Consider the following 21,863-nt stretch of genomic DNA (forward strand, 5'->3'; position numbering starts at 1 on the left):
ACAAAGAACATGGAGGTGTTCTAGGTCTCAGAGCATATTGTAATGAAGCAATTCCTCTTTTCGTAAGCGTTCTCAAAGTTATGAAGGAAACAAAGCCGCAGCAAGAGACACAAAGCTACTAGCAATGGTTCTATAGAATCCATCCATTCTCCATGTGGCATTTTACTTTGGAAGGAGCAGCAGTCTATAGGTAGCAAGAACTTGGGTTCTTTATTCTGCGGGTGCCCTCTGCTGGAGAGCACAGGAGATGGGGAGAACTCGCTCCCTCTCACTTGTTAAGAAAAAGAATACTGAGAAAAGTGTTAGACGGATTATTCACTTTCATTTCCCTTCTTTACTCGCCTCAAAGCTAATTCTAGAAGGGATGTTTTCAGTTATATATAAAGTTAGCATCATCAAATCTTATCTTTTAAACTTGTTTTTGCCATGCAGTGTAAAAATGATTTTATCATTGAATGATTTTATCATACAACATATAAAGTGTATATATATATATATGTATATAGTTGGTGTTGTTTGAATATTCATGGCTGATCTTTCATGGTGTATATAAGTATGCTCACATCCTAAAAAATCTTCTGAAGGATATTATTTACACATATTTTGGTATCAATACTGTGCAAGTGATTAGAAAATGCTGAGCAAGTTGTTACATAAGTAATGTTGCACAAGTAATTAACTTGTGTAGCCATTTTATATTGTTAGCAAGTAGATAATTAAATTACTAGTAAGCTGACACAGTTACAGGACAAGATTTTTTTTTTTTTACATTGGAGGGTAAAAATAACCTAGGTTTTTAATTTTTATTCTGTATGAAATCACATACTTCTGATTGGAAATAGTCATGGAGATTATCAAGCAAATCATCCCATCTATGGGTGATTGAAGTAAACATCTAAGAGGTTAGATATCCAGTTCAGTGTCACATAGCTAGTGAGAAAACCAGTCTTTAACCTTTAATTTCTTGTCATAATGTAATGACTTTCACTGTTATTTTACAGTATTTTATATACTGCAGAGTCTCAGGAATACTGTATGCTGAAAGAAAAAGCAAACATGTAATACTGAAATATAAAAATATAATGAATCGTTATTTCTTCCCATTAATAGAGGATATTTACTTACTCCCCACAAGAGATGAAAGAAATCCTGTAGTATATGGAGTCTTCACCACAACCAGGTAAGTTCAAAAAATGCTTGTAATTCTATAGAATTGTTATGTATATGTAAGAAAACACAGTTGTATGGTTTTTTTGTCCCTTTTGTGTGAGAAAAAATACCCCATTTTTCATTTTATTTTTTCACTTAGTGTTTCTTAGAAATCTCTTAATATCAATACATAAAATGTCTCTTGGTTATTTTTCTTCCAGCAGAGTATTCCTATATCAACCACCACAATTTATTTAGCCTGTTTCTTATACATAGACGTTTCCATTATTTCTAGTGCTTTGGTGGTATGCATAATGCTTCACTGACTAAGCTTGTATACATGTTGTTCTCTGTATGAGCAAGTATATCTGTGAGCTAAATTCCCAGACGAAAGTTACTGGGTACAAAGGAGTGTGCATATACTAACCATAGTAAATAGGTCAAGCTGCATGACGTAGAAGTAGTATTAAAGAAATACATGTCTTAGTCATTGGTTTGGCTGAAATCACGAGACGGGACTTCTGAAATGTCCTCCCATACTATCTTACGTGCGCTTCCCCATCACCCTACAAAGCTGGGAGTTTGGCTGTTATCACCATATCATTATTGCTCTACTAGCTTAAACAAAGGAAGTTCGTGTGACTTTGCCCAAAGAAGACGAGCCAGTTAGTAGTAAAGATGGCACTAGAACTGAAGGTGTTTTCTTAATTTCCACCGCTGTGTTTTTGTCTTCTTTCTATATAATACTATCCTGCACCTGTCTCTGAGACTCTGTGACTTCCTTCCTTAAAAGTTGCCCTAGCACCTATGAATCTTTCTCAAAAAATATAGGGACCTTACATAATTTTATTTGAATTTAATTTTGTTTAATTCAGTACCTTACCTTTGACCCTGGTACGCCTTTTACAATATTCCTGTTACATATTGCTGACTGCAATACCTTCTTTGAACTACTTTTTTACTTTTTCCGCAGCTCTGCTATGAATATTTATATAGATATTAGTATTGGAAGTATTGGTGGTGTTGGTAATAGAGAAATGGGCCTACTGCCTCCTTTTGAAAAAAATTATTAAAATAGTTTGTAGGCACATTATCATTTCTTTTCTGTGAAAATTGCCTTCACTTAGTTTGCCTTATACCAATAGTGTTCATCATATGTCAGAACACAAAATGCTCTTTGGCTAATTATACGATATAGAATGTGAATATTTCAAATGAAAATAAAGAAGATACCCTAACAAGCTGCCATTTGGACTCCCATTTTTCTGCTCATTTATATCTGAACTAAAAAGATGCAGGAAGAGCAAGTAAGTGTCTGGAGTCACTCAAGTTAAGTATCTCAGCCCTGGTTCTCTTGGCATCTTTCCATTCACAGAACTGTCTTTGAAGTCACTGTGTTTTCCACACACAAGGCATCGATATGTGCCAGGGAAATACAGCTCCGAGATAGTTATCTTTTTTCTCCTACCAAGTTTCTGCCCACCCAGAGTGCGAAGTTACAAGTCCACTCTTTGTTCTTGGTGTACTTTATTATTCTATTTTGAATGGCGCCCTGACGACTGAGGTAACGTTGGGATGCATGGCACATCTTTTATCCAATCAGAAGATGTAGTGAATCTGCAACAATAGCAATACCACAAAGCATGATGCACGATCATTCCTTTAGGATATCCTAGGCGGATGATGTGATTTTAGGGGGCGTCACCTTCTTTCTTAGCAGCCAGTTTTCTTCCAGCTGCCTGTTTGCCATCAGCTCCGGATGTTTCCCATTAATGTCATTCCAAGAATATTAATGGTCAAGCTAGAGAATCTTTGGCTCATTTGTATAGTGCTGAGATGATATGTCTCTTAGCTCCTAAAGGGTGATCTCGTTTTTATGAATAGGAATCACCAAAAGTTTTAGATGCAGAGAAAATGTCTTTTATTTTCCAGAAATAAAACAAAAATGAAACATCTGATGACAGTGTTAACAATTTTCACCATTAATTTGCAAAAAATTGTGGAATCCTCATGGAGCTTTTCTGCTTCTTAATTATGTGTGATCCAGTCCTGTGTAATTAAGATAAATTTTAAGGGTCAGATAAGGTACATACATAAATTCAGGAAAAAATACAGAGATTAGGGAAGAAGCAAAAGAGAGTTTCAACATTTTTTAAATTAATAAAAATTGTATGAGGAAATTCTTAATAGTCAATATTTACGGCCATTTGCTCACTGTAAGAACACTTAAATAGAAGGGCACCTGGGTGACTCAGTTGGTTGGGCATATCACTTTGTCATGATCTCACATGTTCATGGGTTCAAGAGCTGTGTTGGGGTTCAGATTCTGTGTCTCCCTCTCTCTCTGCCCCTCCCTGCTCACGCATTGAAAAAAAAAAGAAAACACAAATGAGATATTTATTATTTATGTATCTAAAATGCTCCTCTTTAAAAAAGTAGGTGATGTAACTTTTTATTTTCGAAGTTCTTTGGGAGGCATTAGGCCGTAAAAACTTCAAATGAAATTCAAAAGCATGTCTATAAATATGATACTCTTTTCTGCATATTTCCTTCTATCCTCCAGTTTTCCTAGGGAACTCCTATGTATCTGTCAAGTGTCAGTGTAGGCGCCATCTACTCTGAAAACTCACCAGACAGCCTTGTGTTGGAGTTCCATTGCATGCTTGCTTAGCTCACTACAATCATCTGTAAGGTAACTGCTGTCACACTTCTTTCAGGCTTGCTTGCTTATAAGCTCCTTAAGGGCATATACACACATTTTGTCTGCAGCACCTATCAAATGGAATGTGCCGCATTACTTTGTCCACACACCTGGTTATAATATGTGCTCAATAAATGTGCATCGAATGATGTACAATGAATGATTGGACCATTCTGCTTTTTTTCAGCTCCATCTTCAAAGGCTCCGCTGTTTGTGTGTACAGCATGGCTGACATCAGAGCAGTTTTTAATGGTCCATATGCTCATAAGGAAAGCGCAGACCATCGTTGGGTGCAGTACGATGGAAGAATTCCTTATCCCCGACCTGGCACTGTATGTATCCAACTTAAAAATCAAATTATTTTTATAAGCCCATATCCTCTTTCCAATTCTATTATAATAAACTATGCTCATTCACCACAGCAACATGTGCTGTGCTTTTGAAAATACCTATTATTTATTTACAGTCATACATTAGCATTTCCATCCTTCATTGGAACTTAACTTTTTTTTTTCCCTTTTGAGTAAGAGCTTTAGATACTACAGGAAACAATGATTATATCATAAGGATCAGGCTATGCTGAAAATATAGTGCCTGTCCTCAATAAGTCTACAGAATCATCAAAATGATTCAATATGTAGAATGACAAATATTCCAAGTTAAATGAAAATGCCAACTAAATATTTATTTCCCACTTACAGCTCTGTATATAGGTAGAGTCTTTGGGTCCTTGTTTCTACTTTAAAAGACAACATCAATTCCAATAGTTCATGTATTTCTTTATTATGTTGCATCTGTTAAAAAAAAAAAAGACTTTGCAGTGTGAAATCTGTATTTGCATTATAAATGGCAAGTTTTTGTTTTGTTTTGTTTTGTTGATGTGATTAAAACAGTTTAAGTTATTTAAATATTTTAAGGTTGGTTAATTGATAAAATATAAAGAAATACACGCTCTTTTTTCCACTTAAGATTCAATATGAATATTTCTACCAGGAGCTCTAAAGTATTCCTCAAAATCTCTGAGAAAAAGTATTGACTTAATCCAACCAATTCTACTGAATTTTGTCTTTTCATATGTTTGTCCTGAAACAGGAAACAGTTGGTAACCAGGCTTTTTCAGGCTTTCTCTTTTCATCTTCCTGTTACATAACCTAATTAAATTTAGGAAACACACTTTAGAACTGTGACTATTTTCCCTTTCATAATTCCTCAATAGAAATATGTTTCAAATATGTTTTCTGGACTGATTATAAGGTTATCACACTTCGATGGAAAAATTATTTTGCAAATAATGTGATTTTCAGGATTCAGATTTTTAATTTTCTTTGAACATCAAAATTATACTTGTCTTATTAATTTCACAGTAATGTAAGGTGTAAGTTACAGTGTGCGGATAATATTCTGAAGGTTTTACAAATATTAACTTCATAAGGATTCTAAGAAGCAAGTGCTGTTGTTATTAATGCCATTTTACAGCCACTCATTTTATGCTACTCAGCATCAGGCACAGAGAGGTGCAGTAACTTGCCCAAGGTCACAAAAGCGACTGAGTAGTGCACCTGAGTTTTAAATTCAGACACTCTGGCAGCAGAGTCCAGGCTCTTAGAATTTGTACTATGATACTATATTAAAAATTTTTTTTGTCTCAAATTATATTTATTTTCTTCTTCTGTAGAATATCTTTTACTGCATATATATAGTATATATGTATATACTGAACATATAATAATATGTTTATGATAGACTATATTTATTAAGTATATATGTAGTGGATATATATGTAATGAATCTATGTAGAATTTCAACTGCTGTTATATATATTTGGGGCCTTTTGTGAGGAGGACAGTTAAAATTCAGAGGGGATTTCTAGCTGGGGAAATTCCACCATCCTAGGATGATGGGGTTAAGTACCATGGACTATCACATTCTCAGCCGTTCTACATGAGTTTGTTTGTTTATTGAGAGAGAGAGAGAGAGAGAGAGAGAGAGCAGACATGCACTCGAGGGAGGGGCAGAGGGAGAAGGAGAGAGAGAATCTTAAGCAGGTTCCATGGCCAACTCAGAGCCTGATGTGGAGCTCAATCTCACAAAACGTGAGGTCATTACCTGAACTGAGATCAAGAGTTGGACTGTTAACCAGCTGAGCCACGCGGGTGTCCCTCTTTTTAACAATAGAAAAGGAAAAATAGTAGCAGGCGTAAGAAAGTGCCATTTAACTGAGTTATTCCTTTATGTTTACTCAATGTCAGTGTTCCTCAGGAAATTCCTATGCTTTTTAAAATATGTGAACATATTCACATCTGTAGCAAAGCTTTGAGAATTACATCTTGTAACTACAGACAGTCCCCAACTTAAGTAGTTTTGACTTCTGATTTTTTTGACTTTATGATGGTGAGAAAAGGATCCACATTCAGTAGAAACTATGCTTAGAATTTTGAATTTTGATCTTTTCCTGGGCTTGCCAGATGCAGTACGAGGGGGCTCGTGAAGCTGAGCCTGGCAAAAAGTCGCAGCTTCTGGTAGGCCACATCATCACAAGGGTAGACAAAAATACACTTGAAATCATTCTGTTTTTCACTTTAGTACAGTTTTGAATAAAGTACATGAGATACTCAATGCTTCTTTATAAAATAGGCTTTGTGTTGGGGCGCCTGGGTGGCGCAGTCGGTTAAGCGTCCGACTTCAGCCAGGTCACGATCTCGCGGTCCGTGAGTTCGAGCGCCACGTCGGGCTCTGGGCTGATGGCTCAGAGCCTGGAGCCTGTTTCCTATTCTGTGTCTCCCTCTCTCTCTGCCCCTCCCCCGTTCATGCTCTGTCTCTCTCTGTCCCAAAAATAAATAAACGTTGAAAAAAAAAATTTAAAAATAAAAAAAAAAAATAGGCTTTGTGTTATGTTAGGGGAGTTTGCCCAACCGTAGACGAATTCAAGTGTTCTTAGCACATTGAAGTTCAGCTAGGCTAAGCTATGATGTTGAGTAGGTTAGGTATAATAAATGCACTTTTGCCTTATGATATTTTCAACTTACAATGGGTTTATGGGGGCATAATCCCATTGTAAGTCAAGGAAGATCTATAAACTCACTCACGGCCCGAAATTGGGCCAGTATTGGTAAAGGAGATGGAAAGAGGCTCCAGAAAGACTCCAGCAGAACAACATTCTCATTGATCAGGAAGTTTATCTCCTTGTTATAGAATTTAGAGATGCAAAAACGACAATCGGTGGGGTGCCTGGGTGGCTTAGTTGGTTAAGCTTCCAACTTCAGTTCAGGTCATGATCTCACAGGCAGTGAGTTCGAGCCCACGTGGGGCTCTGTGCTGACAGCTCGGAGCCTGGAGCCTGCTGCAGATTCTGTGTCTCCCTCTCTCTCTCCCCTTCCCCCACTTGTGCTTTGTCTCTCTCTCAAAAATAAATAAACATTAAACAAAAAAAAGCGACTCTCATAATTATTGGGAGAAGCTGTTTATTTTGCATTACACTTTTGGTTACAAGTGGGTTTCTTTCTCCTTGGTCTGAAGTGGGTAAGACTGGGATCAAACTTAGCTCTACTTGACTCCAAATCAAATGCTGTTAACCTCCACAGCACTCTACCTTCAATGAGATCAAAGCAAATAACCAAACTGAACCCCACACTGTTTCCCCTGGGACTGATCTGCTCCCTGCACAAATAATAATGCCGTTTTGCAACCTTACTGCGCTTGTCATTTCTTTTCTTGTAATTCTGGGGACACATCTTTGACTTTAATAAAAGCACTGCTGAATAATTTGCTGGCTACGAAACGTCAGAATCTTTCCTAAAAGCCACTTTACGCTTAAACCTTTTAAAATAGATTATTTGAAAAACCTCTTTGCGTTTACGTTTCCTCATGTTGTTAACCAGATTGCTTCTAAAGTTGTGCTCCCAGCAGGGCCTTCTGCTGACATTGTCACTGAGAGAGATAAACACGAAGACTCTCAGGGTGCCACAGCGACTTTAATTTTCTAGTTTTTGACAGAATCCTGTGCTTCCTGTGACAAAAAGTCAAACCTAAACTCCTGGCCTTACGACGATATCATTACTCTCTACAATGTCAATAAGCCTGGAAACTCGTGAATGACAAGGACACAGTCACAGAATCCCTTCACTTCAAGGGATTCTCCTGCCCTCTGGTGTCCAAACTGAATCTCTGAACAAACTGTATTTTGTTCAGGTGGACTTTTTCAACCGTTATTGAACTTTAGGCCTTGAGAATAAGAAGTTGCAAATGAAATAAAATATGGCAGAATCCACAATATAGCAGGTAGTAGGGGTCAAAAATGGAAACCAAGCTGAGGTCAGGCCAATGGTAGCAGGCTGCTCGAAACCTCAGAATCGGAGGAAGATTTTTAAAGGCAGATTTCATTTTTGATATTTGACTTATTATTAAAAGATTTACTTGGTAGTTTTATTCGGTGTTGATAAGGAACTTTATAATGTATGCCTAAGTGTCAAATGTTGATAAATGTTTACTCGAAAGGGAGTTTCAGTTTTTAAACCATTCTCTTATCAAAAAGGTGAGAAGGTGCTTTAAAAATTGCTTCTTGTGGTAAGAACACTTAAGGTGAGATCTATGCTTTTAACATATTTCTAAGTTTATGAATACAGTAGTGCCTGTAGATAATGTTGTGCAAAAGATCTCTAGAACTTCTTCACGTTGAATAACTGAAATTGTATACCATTAATTAGTGACTTCTTACATTCCACTCCCCTTAGCCCCTGGTAACCACAGTTTTATCTTTGGCTTTCATGAGTTTGAATATGTGTATAAATGGAAGTATGTAGTTGTTTTAAAATTTTTTTTCAAAGTTTATTCATTTTCGAGAGACAGAGACAGAGCACAAGTGGGGCAGGGACAGAGAGAGAGGGAGACACAGAATCTGAAGAGGCTCCAGGCTCTGAGCTGTCAGCACAAAGCCCAGTGCGGGGCTCAAACTCACGGACTGAGAGATCATGATCTGAGCTGAAGATGGATGCCTAACCGACTGAGCCACTCAGGGTCCCCATGTAGTTTTGACCTTCTGTGACTAACTGACTTCACTTAGCGTAATGTCTTCTTTGTTCATCTACATGGGCACCTGTTGAAGGATTTCCTTTTTTTTTTTTTTTTTTTTTAAGACTGAATAGTATTCCATTGTGGGTATATATCACTTTTTTCTTTTTCTTTTTTTTTTTTTTACCCATTCATCAGGTGATGGACATCTAGACTGTTTCCACCTACAATATAAATAATAGAACTAGCATATGATCTCACTTCTGGGTATTTATCCAAAAGAATTGAAATCAGGATCTTGAAAAGAGATTAGCACTCCCATGTTCATTGCAGCCCTATCACCATAGCCAAAATGTGGAAAGGACTTGTTTTTGAAGTTCAAATATTTAAGAAATGTCTGTTTCACTATTCTCAAATCATTTTGGTGCAGTTTTTGACTATTTCTAAACCTCTAATGATGAAAAAAAATTCATTTTTAGATTCCATTTTCCCCGAAATACTGCTTTTGCTGTTAAATGTTTTAGCTTTACTTTCAAAAGTTGAAACCTACACATGAATTTCCCAACTGTTTCCATTTTATGGTGAGGAGCAAAACAAAGTAGTTATAGGCCCTCTTCTAATTCCATTACTACAGGTGCACTGAAGTCACATGCAATATCACATCTACTAAACTAACCTCCTTGTACCCATTTATTGCCCCTCATATCCTGTAAAAACTTGACTAAAATTCTTAAATCTCAAAGAATCCCTGAATAAACATTTCTCCTTACCAATTCTATTTTAGGAATTTAGATCTTCATAAAAATTTAAAATATCTTTTTCTTTTTATCCATATATCAATCAGCCATTTAATTTAATGGACCTGCTACAAAACATTAACATTGTTTTAATGTTAAGTGATTTTTCAGCTACCACCACCAAATGTAAAATAATTAAATCTCTCTTTCTATAACATTTCAAATCTTTGCCTAACAAGAAGCCCCACCGTGTACAACTCATACAGCTTTTTCTCTAGAGTAAATCAAAGGTAAGGGCTTTCTTTTCCATGGGGCCAATATTCTCTTTATGCCAAGCTACTTATTAGGTTCAATGAGCTTTTCCTTTTTCTCATATAGAATTCCTCTAAAGGAAAGGAAACCTTGGGGCGCCTGGGTGGCTCAGTTGGTTGAGCGTCTGACTTCTGCTCAGGTCATGATCTAGTGGTTCATGGGTTTGAGCCCTGCGTCGGGCTCTGTGCTGACCTCTCAGAGCCTGGAGCCTGCTTCAAATTCTGTGTCCCTCCCTCCCCGCCATCTGCCTGTCCCCCGCTCATGCTCTGTCTCTCTGTCTCTCAAAAATAAATAAACATTAAAAAAAAGGAAACCTTAAAAAAGACAGAGCTACAGCTATGTGTTTTGTTAAATGTCCAGCACAATTAAGTTTAGCTTAAACTATTTAATTTTGAAAGTAAATGATCAAAAATTGTTGGTTTAATTGTTGTCTTTAAAGTACTACCCAGCTATAGTAGACAGAATCCAACCTTTGTACAAGCAGGGGAGCATACTATGACATTTTTTAAGTTCAGAGGTTAAAGTTCATTTGCCAATTGTAAATAAAATTTTGAATGGATATTTGCAACAGGTACATGCATTTCTTCAAATGCTAGAAGACATATCGCTGTATTAGACACTGAACAATAAAGAGGAAACTTGAGTTGTTGTTGCTTTACCTTTTAAGCATAGCAGAATATTCAAGATTCAAATATAACAACAATAAAGCTGGGTTTTAGTTGCAAAAAAAGAAAAAGAAGAAAGAGACAAATGTACCCCCATATTTGTACCCCTGGCCTTTCTAGTTCTGATACTGAAGACAGAGTCTTTCCTCATCCACATTTAGAAACTGACTCACAGCTGAATAGGCAGGGGGATAGAATGGCACTTGTGAAATTACAATTATTTTTCGGGGCCCCTGGGTGGCTCAGTCAGTTAAGCCTCCGACTCTTTGTTTTGGCTCAGGTTATGATCTCACTGATCATGAGTTCGAGCCCTGCATCAGGCTCTGCTCAGATGGTGCAGAGCCTACTTGGGATTCTCTTTCCCTCTCTGTCTGTCCCTCCCCTGCCCGCTCCCGCTCTCAAAATAAACAAATAAATTAAAAACGAATAGTTACTAAAAGAAATTGCATGTATTTTTTTACTTTATAAATAAAAAAAAAACTTCCTTTTTGTATTTAGGTTATTTTTCCCAGTTTGCTAAAAATGGAAGCCTGGTTCAGTCTTTCCTTGTGCCCTGTCTTCCCTCACATTAGTCAGTCCTATGATTTGTTTAAAAGGAAAGTGCAACCTGTAGAAAACAGCCTGAAGCAGCAGGAGGAGAAAACTTTGAACAGCTGTCTGGTGCCTTGCCAAGGGGCAAAGCTCTCGCGTTGGATAAAAACCATTTTTCTCCTCTCGTCTGTTGCTTCCCACTACACTACTAAAGGCCCTATACAAACACATAGATGTGCCAAGCACAACACGGTCACACCTAGCCAGCTGTGCAGCTGGCCCTGAGATTGCTGCTGTTGGGTCACCCTTTCCTTTCACGGCACGCCTGGGCAGGTCTCTTCTGAAATACCCTTGTGCTGGTATTGTTTCCAGCAAGATACTCACATTTTAAGATTTTGATAACAGCTCTCTCTCTCCCTCTTTTTTTTTTTCTTTCTGAAATTTTAAACTATCTTAAGACTTTTTCAACATGACAGGTAGAGAAACAGATAAGTTCCCTAACTTATTTCCTATAGGCCCTGGGGTAGTGGAAATCAGGGAAATGTTAGAAAGCTGGAGGCAGAAATAAATGGTCCTCTACCGTATAGTCAGAGGGGCTGTGTTAATATGTAGAAATTAAAAGGACATACATACGGAGAAAAATTCGCTAGATTTTTAATACCTGAGATGTAGCTAGATACCTAGCTTCAAGAGGAACATTCTCTAGGGTTTGGGGAGGAAACGGATTGATATGATCATTTACTTCAGATGCACCATTTCCCCACACTTTCTCTTTTTCCTTTATAGGATTTTTCTTTCCTACTTTACTCTCCTACCTGCTCCGGTCGCTTGGCATCTCTAGTTGTTTTTAGAACTGTGTGCCTCACAGCTATATGATATCAAAGGGGAAATCTCACTGTTTTTAATGTGCTAAAATAACAATATTTGGTTCAAATGGTACTCTCTTCAACCTCAGGGAGTAACTCTACCAAATCACTTTCATTTGTGAAAGCAATGTGGAGACGCAGACCTCGGAGATCACACACAGCAACGTAACGGATAAAGATCTTATCCAAACACTGGCAGCATGCCAGAAGGAAAAGCTGCCATAGGGGGGAAAATACATTTCCAAAGGTCATTTTATAATAGTCAACAGAAACCAGGTTTTCCTTCTCATCTTTTTTCTTTGATTTTATTACACTTAAACCTTTCCGTCAGAGGTGAGCAAAGAGGAAAAGCCCCACGTTTGCTTCTTGGCTAAATTGTTCCCATTTCATTCATCCATACTTTTCTCATATTAAAATTTCTAATTATTTGAAAATTTGATATCAGAAACTGGCTTGAATGTCATGATATTTCTTTTGAAAATTTGGCTACTTGCATAACTATAGTTGCAAAGGCAAAGGAAAAGAAGATCTTAAGCTGGAGGGCTGTTTCAAAAATGTGATGCAAGCAAAATCATGCTTTTGCTCTGATTTTAATGATAGGCCAACCAGATTTTACCGCAGGCAGTATAAGCTATAAGCCCACTATAGTCTCCTTTGGCGGGGCCTCCAACATGCAGCCTGTAATTGGGCAAGAGCTTTGTATCGTTTGAGCTCCACATCCATTTTGACTTGCAGCTTAATCTATTTAATATAGGGTTCCTTCCATTATCAACTTGAGAGATTCCACTTGTCTGAAGGCTAAGTGCTAGAAACAATGACTGAAGACATTCAGCTCCTTAGACCAACATCCAGTTAAGAATAAGCTAAGTAATTGCCAAATAGCTAATATTCTGCACCTCTTTGGTGCAGACCTGGGAAAAATAAAGAGATTTCAGGGAAAGATTAATTTTTTAAAGATCAGACATGCAAGGGGCGCCTGGGGGGCTCAGTCGGTTAAGTGACCGACTTCGGCTCAGGTCATGATCTCTCGGTCCGTGAGTTCGAGCCCCGCGTCGGGCTCTGTGCTGACCGCTCAGAGCCTGGAGCCTGTTTCAGATTCTGTGTCTCCCTCTCTCTGACCCTCCCCTGTTCATGCTCTGTCTCTCCCTGTCTCAAAAATAAATAAGACGTTAAAGATCAGACAGGCAAGAATTCTGTAAAAGATAGAAATATTCTTCCATTACTAATGGAAAATCATTAACAAAATCTTTTAGTACAACTTCTTTGATATTTCTTCCAATTTAATGACCCATTATGATTTTATTCCTATAAAATTGGAGGTAAGGGTCATATGTTGTGGCTAACTTCGGTATCTTTAATTCCCTGAGAACGATCCTCTGGAGGTTCAGGATTTGAGAAGCACAGTTTGAAGCCTTGACAAGATTCTAATTAGCGCCTGGTGTAAATGGCTCAGTTTTGTGGAGATTGTGTTTCCACCTTGTGTAAAAATTAAAACAGGGAAAAGTAGCCCTTTCTTTAAGACTTTCTCCTGTATGTCTGCAACATAGAGCCAAAGTTTGCCATTCCAAAGGAATGTTAGCCCATGAAGAATTCAAATGTAATAGCAGCATTGTTCTGAGTTAGCTTTTTGAATTACAGTATACAGAAATCATAAAATAAATTTGATATGTGGAAAGTTAAATATTTGCCTGAAAAAAATCTACTAATTATAAAGCAATTCTTTATATTCTTTGGATAAAGGCACATCACGTTCATTCAATTTGTACTAGTGTGAACATTTGTGTCTTACCACCAGGGGGCAGGGTATGCTAACTATTGAATTAGTGAACACTAAAAGGCAAAGGAGAGACAATTTTAGACAGAAGTGAAAAATTCCCTGAATGGTTTCTTCACAGATCCTTTAGGGAAAGAGCTGTTGAATTGTTCACAGTGTAATTTTCACACCAGTTATAAAAAAAAAACTAATTATGATGTAAAACTATTAAAGCTCTTTTACAAGTAATTTTTATGACGTGGTGATTTGTTCCATTTAATTTTTAATAATCATGGGTTTAATTTAAAACTGCAATCTTAAATGAATTAAAAGAAATTGAAAATAATGGTTTCTCATATATTCCCATGTTTATAAATCGCTTTCTTCATAATTATTTCAACTCAAATTTCATGTAGCTTCATAGGACACAAATTCACTGTGGAAGCTTTTGAAAACACAGAAAATTAGATATAATTTACAATTTTTTTTTTGAGAAACTTTGAGAAGGTTGAATAGGCAAGGATAATCTGTTTCGCTAGGTTCCCTTTGGTGACCATTAGCCATTTCTCCTGCCAACAAGTAAAGACAGTTGCTTTTTGAGATCTGAAGTTAATTCAGGAGGATAACAGTTCAAAAGGCAGCAGAAATATCTAGCATAGGGGTTTTATATTCAGCTTTCTGAGGCCAGAATTTTTGGAAGAAAGGACAATTGTCTTGGGATTGAAATTACAAATTTTCACTTGTGCCAGTGCAGCTGAAAAGAGTATTTCAAAAGCAGAAGCCCAACTGGGCAGAGATAAAGGACTTAAAATGTAGACAAATTTTTGAGGTATAGTTGACATATTAGTTTCAGGTATGCAAAGTGATGATTTGATGTTTGAATATCTTGAAAAATATACAGTAAGTCTAGTTAACATACATCACCATACATAGTTACAAAATCATTTTCCTTGTAATGAGAACTTTAAAGATGTATTCTCTTAGCAACTTTCAAATACACAGTACAGTGTTAACAATACTCATCATGCTACCCACTATTTCCCATGACTTAATTTTTTTTATAACTGGAAATCTGTACCCTTTGACCCCCTTCACCCGTTGTGACAACCCTCCCACTCCTTGTCTCTGGCAACCAACCACTGATCCGTTCTTTGTATCTGTGAGTTTGGTGTTCTTTGTTTTTAAGATTCCACATATAAGTGAGGTCATATGGTATTTGCCTTTCTCTGTCTGACTTATTTTAAGCATAATGTGCTCATGGTGCATCCCTGTTGTCTCAAATGACAAAATTCCATTCTTTTTTTTGGGGGGGGGGGGTGAATAATATTCCCCTGTAATCATTAAAATAAGTTTGAGAGAGAAAACTGGATTTAAATGTATTCAAGGTAAACTGATATGCCCCGATTCGAGAGTCCCCCCGAAAACAAACCACCAGAGTCCAGAGTCAAAGCCAAGCGGCAAGGGTTGTTTATTGCAGGTTCGAACCAGTCCTCCGCGTACTCATTGCCGGTGACGCTAAGAGGCCCCGAGCAAGGATCTTACAGCTTCTTTTATAGACAGGCACAAACAAGTTAGGGATTTTTTGAGGTTACAGAGCTGTTATTGGTTGACATTTAAATTTGAACACTCAGCAGAACTCGATTGGTTCCCGCCTTTATTTCAAACCATTCAGCAGAACTTGATTGGTTCCCGCCTTCATGTCAGACTACAACCGGGCGTGCCCTGGCTGGATTCGGGAATGGCGGCGGGGGGAGGGGAAAGATCTTTTCTTTGCAGTTGTGAGTATACCTGGTAATTTTTCTCTTAGCCTCTCATAAACTATGTTTATTGACAAGCATATGTGATTCCATATTGATCCTGTTCACCATTCCTTTCATATTGTCAATAATAAGCCTTAAAAACTTTATTATAAGTAAATATAAGTTCCTCAGCTGTATGAACAATGTCTTTACTTCTCTACTCATTTCTTTTCAGTGTCCAAGCAAAACCTATGATCCACTGATTAAATCCACCCGAGATTTTCCGGATGATGTCATCAGTTTCATAAAGCGGCACCCTGTGATGTTTAAATCGGTGTACCCAGTTGCGGGAGGACCAACATTCAAGCGAATCAATGTGGATTACAGATTGACCCAGATCGTGGTGGATCACGTTGTTGCAGAAGATGGACAATACGATGTAATGTTCCTTGGAACAGGTATGCTAGACCCAGATGATGCTTTCTTTCAAAGGAATTTTTCACTATTAGACAAAGGAAGCAAAGACTTCAAAAAGATTATTGGTTGAAATCAAAATGAGTAATTATTAGCTGATATCTAGTCACTATTTCTTAACATTGCATAACACATGCTTTTAATTGACAGTTATAAATATCTCCCAGCCTCCTTTAGTGGTATTTGAGATTTCAAAATATATTTGTATGTTATGATTATAACATGCCTGCTTAGATTGGGTGCTCAATACATATTTGTTGAATGACTATGGATTAAAATTAAACAAGTACAGCTAAGCAATGTTTATTTTCAGACTTCACATTTTTTTCTCTCTGGGGAGATATTTGATTCCCTGCCCCCTGCCCCCAGCCCCGCAAAAGATCCCTTCACTCAATTTTGAGAATCATTGACTGAGTTGACTTAAAATGGCTTTTCAAAAAATTAAGCAATACTTTGTAAAGATCTCTAAGTAGAAACTTCCTGGATATTATTTTTCCTGTCCTTGAATTTTGTGGATTAAGTATCACTTTCATTATTAGAGACTATTTTATTTATTTTTTTGTCAACTCAGTCATTATAAAATGATTAAAAAATATTTTCCAGAAAAAGAAATATTGCTTATTTAGTATGCCTCAAAAAAAGAAAGAAAAAGGAAATAGAAAATATCATCTAATGATACATGCATTCTAATGACAGTAAAGGTAACATGCATCATTGAGATAAAAGCACTTCATCCTGGATAATGTTATGTGATTTAATGAATCAGGCATTGTGTAAAGAAATCAAAATTAATGTGTTTTCAAGAAATGGGCATTTTTTTATTGAAATAGGTTTTCAGAACTACAGAACAGTTTTATTTTTAAAAAACATACTGTTTTTGCAAAAAAAAAAAAAAAAAAAAAGAAGAAGGCTCAGAGCCTGGAGACTTCTTCAGATTCTGTGTCTCCTCTTTCTGCCCCACCCCTGCTCACGTTCTGTCGCTGTCTCTCAAAAACAAATAAACATTAAAAAAAATTTTTTAATAAATACATTGAAAAAAAGTAGAGTTTATTAGGGAACGTGCATGTGACAGACTTAGAGGGTTTTCAGAATACCTGTTGTCAAGCCTGATTATGCTGCAGATGGCAATAACAAGACATAGGAAAGTAAGTGATGTTCTCAAGACTATAGAGATTACTACAGAAGCAGACCAAATAAGTACAGTAAAACCTTGGATTGAGAGTAACTTGTTCTACGAGTGTTCTGCAAGACGAGCAAACATTTCTAATAAACTTTAACTGGATAAACAACTGATTTCTCGCAATACGAGTTAGTACCTGATACCAAATGCCGCGTGATCACAACTGAGCCAATGGTTCTTAAAATTTGCTTAGATATATGAGTGCTTTGGATTACAAGCCTGTTTCTGGAATGACTTATGCTCACAAACCAAGGTTTTACTTTAATTAGTCTGTCACTAATTCTAAGGAGTTTGCTACTGAATTTGCGCTGTCTGCCCAAAGCGTTCCTAGGTCAACACTTCGCTGTCATAAATGCCATTCGGCCACTAGGTGGTACTACCTAACTTTGACTGAGAAAATTATAAGGTAACTAAGATAGATGGATCGATTTTCAATTATGACATTTGGAAAATGTATATTTTATATTTTTTCAAAGATCCTAGAGTCCTTTAAAAACCGAATTAAATATTTCAGACTATTTTGGGCAAATAGGATCATTACTATCCATATTAAAATTCTTCAACCACAGTGCCAGAAGCTTAAAAGCATCTATATTGTATAAATTAATTTCCAAATGAGATTTTTTTTTCTCCTTCTAAAATGTTCTTTTGATTGTCTTTCTGTAATAAATAGCATGTCACCTTGTAAACTGCAATAGAAGATCCTGTATTTAAGGCATCTTTACTAAATGTCAATTTTTGGTTTATAGTCTTTTAAATTTTGGTTACTCTTAAATTAAACCAAAATAATTTTAAACAAAACTTCAGTTTCCAGCCTATTAGTAAAGTTTCTGTAAATAAAATATGTTGGTGAGTCAGTTAAAATTCCCCCCATGTAGATGGCTTCAGTGGTTTCTCTTCCCTTTGTTAACATTATTCAACAATGTATATATCTTACCTTTCGCCGTAACTTAGATGTGATAAGCACTGAATAAATATTTCTTACATTGAGAGAGAGAGAGAGAAAAAATATTTTAATATATCTTAACCTTTTAAATTCAGTTACAAAAATATCATTCCACTTTAGTTATAATTTCAGCCATTATTTGAATGAGACGTACATACTCCTTTTGCTCGAAAGATTTTTGAGTGCATGTCTTTTAATGTCTTCCTTATAAATATGTGTTTTATGACTTAAAAACTATCATGTTTCGGAAGGAGGGAATCATATCCATTAAGCTTCACTTCTTGTGTGCCTTGTTTAATCTGACTTTTCCAAAGGCTTTGAAAGAAAAAGGAGGGAACAGTTGTGAAGGTTGCTAGGCATATACTTAAAGGAGAAACAGCAGGATTATAGGTCATGTATTTTTTCAGACATTGGAACAGTCCTAAAAGTTGTCAGCATTTCAAAGGAGAAGTGGAATATGGAAGAAGTAGTGCTGGAAGAGTTGCAGATATTCAAGGTAAGACAGTCCAGAGTTCCAGAAGAGATGGGGACACTTAGTAGTCCTTGATACAGGACAGTGTGTTTTAATACATCGTCACTTTTCCTAGAGAAGTCTGTGCAATTAGCTCCTTTATTTTCCTTTTCCTTAAGCAACGGAAAAAAGTTTTTCAAGCAACTGAGAACAGGACTCCTCTCTCCCCGTAGAATACCACTAAAATCAGGGCTCCTGGGATGGCCGCTCATTGCTTTATTCTCTAAGCATATGGTCAGACAAATCGCCACAGTGGATGAAAGCCCGGGGTCTAGGGTCTCTGACTACCCAGATGCTTTTCTACTTTAAACAGTTGACTTTTCAATTTTTCCTCCATTGAATTTGAGAAAACTGGAAGAGTGTGTAAATCACATGTCCCTGCTTTTCCGTAAGGAATCTTTTTTAAACAAGGTTGCATGATAGTAAAGCCTTGATGTATGCTACGTCCCCCTAGAGAGCTAGATCTAAAATAATAATTTTCTAGATTTGGGGAATGTCTTTGACTTTTAACAATACATTTGAGCTGTGGTATTCTCTGTAGATGCTCAGTGACATTTAGTTCAAAGTTATTTTCTGAAAGTAACATTAGAAATAAAAGTGTATTTCTGACAGGAGCCTTGACAAATATGTTGTGTCTTTTATAACATTTTTGTTGAGATAGTTCATTAAAATGGGCTGTTTCCCTGTGAACATCTATTGCCTTAAAAAAAAAAATCAAGTAGAGACCCCCACTGTGAGGAACTCAAGGTAATTAACATGCTGAGTTCCACAGGATCCTGTTTACATTGTGATGATAATAGTGGTCAAGGAGTTAACAAGAACAAGATCTGCTATCTGGCATCTACCAAAAACAAAGTCTTGGGTGGTTCCTGAGGGAAAAACTGATGTCAAATCTAAGTGTGAACCCAGAAGCCAAATATGAAGCTCCCACAATATATAAGGTGCATTAAAATAAGTTTTACTTAATGGTGGTTAGTGGTCAAGAGGAATTATTTGGATTCCGTTGTGAAGATTAAATAATAAACCTGTGTCCTTCATTTAAAAAAAAAAAGTTTTGGGATAGCACGTTCTCATTTTAACATTTTTCTTTCATTTTTTTGCTTCATGTATTTTCTTAAATTTTTGGTATCTGCTACTGTTTATCGGTTTGTAAATACTGGCTGGTGAGAAACGAATGGACAGTAAATAGATGATAAGTAGATGAAAAATTCTTAAAGATTCCATCCTTTTTAGTTTGGTAGCTTCTGTGTTCATGTTTCTAATTTTATATTGCATGCATAAAGCCATAGTTTCAACAAGTAAAGCAAGTCCTAGTTCATATCACGGAATCTTGTGCATCAGTAGCTTGCCATGTTCCATAAAGAATATGCTCATCCACAAAGAACACTATAGCTTTTCAGAACTCTGCTACTTGAACAAGTTTTTCAACTACCGATCTAAGTAAGAGCAGAACTAGGTAATAAATAATTATGGAGATGTTCTTGTCAACACTAGTTTGAATTATATGGAAGCAGTTAAGATAAGCAGATTTAGAAGGAGAAACCTTGTGGGTAACTGGGAGCGATTTCCAATGCACAGTGTTTCCTCATACATTTAGATAGTTTTTCTGTAATAAGATACTTTAAAGGAACTATTTTGATCCTTTCTATTAAGGTAGAATTAGAAGGAAAGAACAAACGTTAAGATCCTTTCCCCCTCTATATAACAGACCCTTGAAGTTTTCTTCAGTGATCTTTGGTACATGACAAGAGAACATATTGGCTGCTATAAAAGACTCTTAATGATTATCTTTATTAACATTTGATTTTTATTTTCAGCACTCATCAATCATCCTGAACATGGAGTTGTCTCTGAAGCAGGTACTTTCTAATTTTTCTGTAAAAATTAGCCACAAAAGCAACAGGCTGCTTGAATTCATTTTAGGGAAACTCTATTGATATTGGAAGTTAAATTATAAATAATGTAAAAAGCTTTAAATTGTGTGTTTCTTTTATAACCAATTAGAGGCCAGTGTTGTAGGCTTGCCTTAGGAGAAGTAGAACCAAATATCATTACTTGAATGATAGATATTCCCCTTCCCTTGGCTCTTGAAAACTGAGCTCACTTTCTTTGTTTCATGAGGATGTGTCTCTGTCAAGCCCATAAGAAGTTCATGTAGAATACTAACCATAATCACGAAAAATGGTTTTTAATCAGGGAGTCTAGAAATTCCACTATGGACAATGGTGGCAAAGAGCCCAAGAGTCAACTGCCGGCCTTCCACTTAGTATCTGACTCTGGGAATCAATTTCCTTAACAGAGAAATTAGGGAAATAAAATCCACCACCTAATAAATAGGATGCTGCACACAAAATTTGAGACAAAGAGTTGGCACATCGTAAGTGTGAAGTAAATGGTATCTGATGACAATGACAATAATAATATTTAATAGATCATAAGTTCTCAATATGATACTCAAAATCCCAATTAATTCAAGAGGTTCAGGCTTGTATTAGCATTTGTATATGTACCCCCAGGATAAAAAAATTATGGGATAATATGCTTAATTTTTTTAATATAATTTATTGTCAAGTTGGCTAACATAAAGTGTATACAGTGTGCTCTTGGTTTTGGGGGTAGATTCCCGTGATTCATAGCTTACATACAACACCCACTGTTCATCCCAACAAGTGTCCTCCTCAATGCCCATCACCCATTTTCCTCTTTCCCCCCTAACATTGTCTTCATCTATGTGGCTAGTAATGACACAGAAACTATTAGGGAAAAGATCTAAATAGATTTCTTATTTGATCTTTTCCATTAATTTTTTTCACTGAATGTTTAGTTCTTAAAGGCCTACTACTACCCTTGGAGGGTATAGAAATGAACGAATGGCATAGTCCTTCACTTAGAAGCTCACAGTGGAGCTGGGAGACATAGAAAGAACACGCTACCAATGCAAAACAATAATGGAAGCCTGTACAGGGAAAACACAGGGGAGGAACTGGTCTAAGAGGAAGCCAGGTAGAGCAGAGGAAGGAAGTGAAAAGAACAGACATGTGGGGCGTGGGTGGCTCAGTTGATTAAGCATCTGACTCTTGGTTTCGGCTCAGGTCATGCTCTCACAGGTTCATGAGATCAAGCCCTGCATCAGGTTCTGCACTCACAGCGTGGAGCCTGCTTGGAATTCTCTCTCTCTCCTTTTCTCTTTGCCCCTCCCCCACCTCAAAATAAGTAAATATACATTAACAAAAAAGAAGAGACATGTAACCTGAACTATGAAGGATGTTGCAGTTAACCGGTTAAATTAAAA

At 36.7% G+C, this 21,863-nt stretch overlaps 1 protein-coding gene across 6 annotated transcripts in view; it reads left to right on the forward strand.

Moving 5' to 3' along the window:
* Positions 1-21,863, forward strand: part of SEMA3D (semaphorin 3D) — a 196,929-nt gene that overhangs the window by 151,815 nt on the left and 23,251 nt on the right. For all 6 annotated transcript variants that reach the window (XM_027071779.2, XM_027071780.2, XM_053218532.1 and 3 more), the window contains 5 exons: positions 1,111-1,180; positions 4,038-4,182; positions 15,696-15,918; positions 18,468-18,556; positions 20,389-20,430. In XM_027071779.2, coding sequence (XP_026927580.1) covers positions 1,111-1,180; positions 4,038-4,182; positions 15,696-15,918; positions 18,468-18,556; positions 20,389-20,430 — 569 coding nt within the window. The remainder of the gene's footprint in view (positions 1-1,110; positions 1,181-4,037; positions 4,183-15,695; positions 15,919-18,467; positions 18,557-20,388; positions 20,431-21,863) is intronic.

This window comes from Acinonyx jubatus, chromosome A2 (assembly GCF_027475565.1).
Source record: "Acinonyx jubatus isolate Ajub_Pintada_27869175 chromosome A2, VMU_Ajub_asm_v1.0, whole genome shotgun sequence".
NCBI lineage: Eukaryota > Metazoa > Chordata > Mammalia > Carnivora > Felidae > Acinonyx > Acinonyx jubatus.